This window comes from Amblyraja radiata, chromosome 7, assembly GCF_010909765.2.
Source record: "Amblyraja radiata isolate CabotCenter1 chromosome 7, sAmbRad1.1.pri, whole genome shotgun sequence".
In the NCBI taxonomy this organism is placed as follows: Eukaryota; Metazoa; Chordata; class Chondrichthyes; order Rajiformes; family Rajidae; genus Amblyraja; species Amblyraja radiata.
The window spans coordinates 56,754,329-56,760,554 of NC_045962.1; the positions used below are offsets into that span (position 1 = coordinate 56,754,329).

General features: G+C 39.7%; 1 protein-coding gene across 1 annotated transcript; it reads left to right on the plus strand.

Moving 5' to 3' along the window:
• Window positions 1-212: 212 nt before the first annotated feature.
• Window positions 213-4,376, plus strand: en1 (engrailed homeobox 1). Its single transcript, XM_033024620.1, has 2 exons — window positions 213-1,014; window positions 3,644-4,376. The coding sequence occupies exons 1-2, from the start codon at window positions 510-512 to the stop codon at window positions 3,961-3,963; spliced, it is 825 nt and encodes a 274-aa protein (XP_032880511.1). The 5' UTR covers window positions 213-509; the 3' UTR covers window positions 3,964-4,376.
• The last annotated feature ends 1,850 nt before the right edge of the window (window positions 4,377-6,226 follow it).

Below are 6,226 nucleotides of genomic sequence, written 5' to 3' on the forward strand. Positions count from 1 at the left end.
ATTGCAAAAAGTCTAGGAAATGGGTCTGCAAGACCCAGCGGTGAACCCCTGATTACGTTTCATCTCGTTTTATTTATTTAGGTGAAGCTGCGCTTGCCATTGGCCAGCCCGGCCGCTGTTACGAGGGGTCCACCCCGGGGGCTTGACGCTCGGCCCGCTGATTGGTGGAAAGCACGTGCCCTGCCATTCACGTGCTTCCGGTGGCTGGGAAAAGTGTCTGAGAGGCAGCGATTTAGGAGTTTGCAAAGCTCGCACTGTCAGAGAATCGCCACGGACTCCAAACAAAGATCAATGCAGTGCCAGCTTTGCATGGCACAGTAAGTATGAAAAGTGGAGGTGAATGCACCGAGACCCCCACCATGCCAAGTACATAGAGCAGCTGTCGTTCAAAAGTCAGGGAGAGCCGACTGCCAAAAGACATCGAATAAGGTGTTTGGCTTCCGTCCTCTTGGATACGTCGCCTATCAAGTGGGGCAAGGATCAAGTGGGTGCAATTGACAGCTCGAAATATGGAAGAGCAGAAAGATCAAAACATCCGCGTGGAGAGTAGAGAGCCGAGCGAGGCGGATCGCGTTTCTATCTCTCCTCCTTTCCAGTCGCCCCAAATACAGCCCCATCCAGCGGCGCAGCAGCCGCACAGAAACACTAACTTTTTTATTGATAATATTTTGAGGCCGGACTTTGGGTGCAAGAAGGAGAGAGATCGGGCGCAGACGTCTGGGAGAGAAAACGTCAACCCGCTCACAAGGCCGTCAAATGCATCAAGTCTCAGTCCGGATTCAGATTGTAGTGACAGTTCCTCGCAGCCATCTAAGCAGTCTCAACCAAAGCAAAACGAAGGCAATGGAACTAATTCGACAAAGTATGCAGAAAACACTGGCTCGGCGCTTATGCTTGTGGGGGCTAATGCAGAACCTATATCCAACAGTGATGGAAACAAATCGGCATCATCAGCGGCTTTAATGTGGCCTGCCTGGGTTTATTGCACTAGATATTCAGACAGACCGTCCTCTGGTAAGAAATTATAATACTTACAACGCAGGCAAAAAAACGTACAATTGATCGACACAAAATAACTTTATTTGCAAATCCATATCAGGCCAAATGGCTACTGAATATTCTTTAATTCTATGATACCTGAACGCATTGAGTGTAGTTTTCAATCTTATAGGGCATTTATCTAACGTTTTGTTTTATCTGAGAACGAGAACGCTGCATAGTAAAAGATCGAATAGTCGCGACCATAACACGACAGAGAAGATTATATCAGAAATTAAACTTCTAGATATTTCAGATCAATAGTGTTGAAATTATGTACTCCGAACAATTGACAAATGTAGCGGTGGAACAACGACACGGGACAAGACTTGAAGTTTTGGGCCTTGGTGTCGAATCTTTGCAGGCCGGGGACTGAGAGTACACAGGACTGTAATCGGTGCAGTTTACGCGCGTTCTTACCGATAGAACTAAAGGATCGAAATGTAAAGAGTTATGGCATTTTTACAAACTACAGCGCTTATTATTCGAACACATAACGGGCTGAATTAATTCAGTTCTGCACCGTAACAGGTTCAAAATCAACTATAATTTAGTAAACGTTTTGATTTGATTTAATGATCCGCTCCAGAAATGTATTTACCTATCAATTCTTGGCTTAATTTGATGGCAACATCAGTCAGTTAATGGTTATGTTGATGGTATTAGGACACAGAAAAGAAAAGGCAAATTCGACTGTCATTTATGCTGATTTAAAATCATTTTCGAGCTCATTAATTCTTATTCATGAATATATATCGTAATGGTCTGGTCGGGGTTCTCTCTGTGAAAGAAACATAGTGATTTTACCCAGAAATTGCACACTGATAAATCTCAAACTGTAAAATCAAAAGCAGAAAGCAAGCACCTCACTATATAAATAGCACAACCGAGACAGATCCTTCCGCTGAAACTTAGGAATCGGAAAGCATTGATTAAGGAAGCATTTGGTGTCTGCTTTCGTGTGTAGGTTTACTAAAGATCTAACCAGATGATTTATGCATTGGCTCCTGTGTGCGACGGCCTAGCGGGGTGGTTACGCTCGCGATTTACAGAGGACGGAGAGAAATGTCCTCTTAGTGAAAGCGATCCTGCAAACTTCTGCGTCCATGCAGTGTAGTTTGAGCTAATCATGGCGCCGAGCTCCACAAACTAAGAAAAGCCAGCTTGATTGACTAGCTGATTGATTGATTGAGCTGTCAGGCTAAACATTTAGCAAAACGTCACTTTTTTAGCTTTTCAATCAAGTAGTAAGATGATTTTATTAACATTTACCAACATTGTTTAGGCTCGGTTTTCAATGGCTGCGATATTTGTGGTATTCTTTTAAAAAAAGTTCATTTACAGTAGCCTTAAATACTGACAAGGGGAATTTTGACTACCGGTCAAATGCTGTCACAACGTTGAGGAGAAAGTAGGGTAGTTCCTACAGTGTTTATATCTTGTGCTTTTGGCTTTATCCTTTACACACATATCGCTGATTAGTATTATCTTACATCAGTAGCCTGTGTAATATAGAACAGGTCTTGACAGGAAGCTGTGAGATAAATGTTGTTGTTAATCAGCGATGCCATTGTCATTTAGTTTATCTGGATCTTGAAGGGAATGATTACAAACGAAACATCAGATTTCCCATTTTACGAAGGCACCGTGATATTTTCTTTAAAATTAATACCAAGACCGGTATTTTATCACACGCTACTTTGTTTTTTTTTAGTTTGGCAAAGCTCAGTCTGGTCTAAGTTTACAGGATTTTAAAAAAAGTAAAAAAATCTTGCATAATTTTAAAAGGGCGTCATATTGTCGACAACGCACCTAGAACTTGGAATGGAAAGAGCAGTAGCAGCAGTCTAAAAGTTGGACTCTCTCCTTTGGTCCTAAACCAAGCCCAGTGTAATCCACGATTTATACTTACTGTTCTTTTTTTTAAAAAAGGTACAATTTACATGTATAGGTGTGGGCTCGTTAGAAGAGCTAACAACTCGCTGTTGTCCACTGTAGGCCATATGTTTCCCGAAGTACTTGATACCAACTGGATTTTAAAAAAAGGTCAAATTTCTGCTCAAGGATGAAAATGATGATCCATGATCGAGGGTTTGAATTTTACTTTGTTTTACCTTTACGGAAAAATACATAAGCTGTACTTACGTATTTTTGCGGTGTCTTGAATAATGCGGAATTATGGCCTTCTTTGCATGCAGTTTTACATCTAGGAATCGTTGGCCAGTTATTTAGACACAATGTGCCAACCTTTATAATGTTAAGACACTTGTATATACTGGAAGACGCAAACGAAATAAAATTACACCCTGCAATTCCTGCTGTGCAAAGAATCAAACGTTGCTACACGTCTCGGTGCAAGTTTAAATATAAAATAAAATGCCGCTTCCCTGTGGCAGTGTTGTTATGTGGTGGGATATGTACTTTGCGCCATTTTGTTAATTTTAAAACCATAAATATGGCCGCCTATTTAAAGGGCGGCTGTTCACTTTGTTTTGTACATTTAACTGCACAGGTCTCTGAAAGCTTTGTCGCGGTCTGGTTTCAAGGAAGAATTTTTGAAAGCGTGACAATTTGCATGTTTTTTTCTTTGCTGTCTTTACCACAGGTCCCAGGACTAGAAAACTGAAGAAGAAGAAGAGTGAGAAAGAAGACAAGCGGCCACGGACTGCGTTCACGGCCGAGCAGCTGCAAAGACTCAAAGCAGAGTTCCAGACCAATCGTTACATCACCGAGCAGAGGCGGCAAACTTTAGCACAAGAACTAAATCTGAACGAATCCCAGATCAAAATCTGGTTCCAGAACAAGAGGGCCAAGATCAAGAAAGCCACTGGCCTGAAGAATGGCTTGGCTCTTCATCTAATGGCCCAGGGACTTTATAATCATTCCACAACAACAGTTCAAGGCGAAAAGGAGGAGAGTGACTGATGTTCCGTTTTATGCTGTTGAAATAAAGGACTGTGACAGGTGCTATTTAAATTGGATCTGCGTGTATCTATATGGACTGAATTATAATACAAGCATTTTAAAATTATATATAACCAAACACATTATGACGTTGTAAATATTTTATTTCAGGTAAGGAGATGTCTAGAGATCACTGCTTGACCGAGATTTTATCATTTCCGTTTTCAATGTTGTCGCTAATTGTTTTAGTCAATGTCAGATCTAGAGATTTTATGTGAATCCGGTCTTTTCTGAACTTATTCAGAAATATAAACTGACTACGTAATGAATCGCCGCTACATGCCAAAGATTTTACTATGTTGAGAAATGATGTAGCTTCAAATAAAGTGTAGATTGTGCTTGGAGCACATTCTGACTAATGGCTTGGTATCGTACTGTTCTTTCCGAGCGCCGTTTTTTTTTACTTCAAGGGCCCGAACAAAAGGATGCGTTCTGGAAAGTAAAAGATAGCCGTGATAATTAACGATAGCGGCAAAATTTAAACGCAGCAGCTAGTTTTCATGGTTTTCATGGCGAGCAAAAACCTGCTCGCTGTTAAAAGGAGAAAACGTTACCCCGTATAACGCAAAGCAGCTGGCATTTTAAGCATTTAATTCTCCAGAAGTGTGAAGCTTGTAAGCACAATGCATCACTTCTAACTCCAAATTGTTTTGTCATTTCCTTAAAATAGCCTTGGCATAATTTAAACCCGCGAAGCGCCGTTGGACATAACAGCAGAAAGAAAATCTTGTTTGAACAGTTTGTCACCGACATTTGGGTCTGGTTTGTACAGATTTCATGTACATAGAGTATCGCCATAGTGTGATTTGGGAGAAGCGGTTCTAGGTACATTACCCCGAAGGCAGTTTGGAGAACTTTTTTCAAGACTTAGTTTGGAACATATAAATGAGCAAATAAGAATGAGAAATATAAGAATGAGCAATATAAATGAGAAAATAAACAAAACACAAGATCATTGTAACGGCCATATGATTCTTGTAAAATTGATCTTTTTTTTGACAAATGCGGGTTGCTCTTTCAATCATTGTGTCATTCAACATACATACAAAATATCTGATAGCTTTCAGCCAGGAAAGCATCTTGTTGGCGATTTGTAGTTATCATCATTTCTGATATTTATTCCTTACCTGATAATGTGGTGATGTCTACATCGCTAGTTCTCAAATTACTAAAGTAGCAAAACGTTTACTCCCGACCAAGACATGTTAGGAAAATGCAATAAAAGAGGAAGATCTCTGTTAATTATTTCCAGCCGAAATTGACTTAAAATGTCATTAAATTTAGCGATCAGAGGACATACTGCAGCAACCGTAACCACGTGCCTGATAGACAGAAATCGGTGAAATCTAACTTACCTGAAGTCAGACAAAAGCAATAGCTTTGCTAATTAACAAGAGTAGAGGATGAAAATATATAAATAGGGAGACATATATTGAAAATATGTACAGCTGTTCGAAATGTTACTTGCCAGGACGATTGTCATGTCATAATACGATTCAGTGATAACTGCCTTTATAAATTGTAAGGTTATTGTTCGACGACTGAAACGCAAATAATGTTCACGTTATTTTACGTAGCCTATACCAGAAAGAAAATATTTTATGGGCAACAACATCTGGAATAAAAATGCAAATATGCATCACCATAGATTCCATGCTGTAATAACCATAGCAAAAAAAAGCTTTAAGATGCGAAAGAAAAACTTAAATAGTATAGTGTAAGAAGGAACTGCAGTTGCTGGTTTAAACCGAAGATAGGCACAAAAAACGAGAGTAACTCAGCGGGACAGGCAGCATCTCTGGAGAGAAAGAATGGATGATGTTTCAGGTCGAGACCCTTCTTCAGACTTTTCAATTGTACAGTTGCGTCTTATTTTTAAAATAATGGTACAAACAGCACGAATATCAGCCAAAGTGCAATTCAGTTAATCAGAAAATTGTTAATACAATTATATTTTCTGTAAAATTAGTTTCCTAAGATGAATGCCTGCAGCTGTAGAATTCTTTTCCATCGCCTCACCAGAAGGAATTTCTTAATTTGATGTACAATGACAAATAATGCTTGACTGAAATATATGTTTGAAATGTCCCCTTTCCTATATATTCGTTGATATTGGTAGAAAGCTAACTCTTCATTTCAATCAAAAGTCGTAACCTTCGTAGAACGTAAATGTACAGCGAGCGTGGGTGAATGTACAGTGCACTGGTGTCATGATAGCAGGTAA

Excerpts from the sequence above, each read along its gene's own strand:
- en1 (XM_033024620.1), top strand. The coding sequence starts at position 510 with ATGGAAGAGCAGAAAGATCAAAACATCCGCGTGGAGAGTAGAGAGCCG. Across the intron at positions 1,015-3,643 it reads TTCAGACAGACCGTCCTCTG|GTCCCAGGACTAGAAAACTG; the intron begins GTAAGAAATTAT and ends TCTTTACCACAG.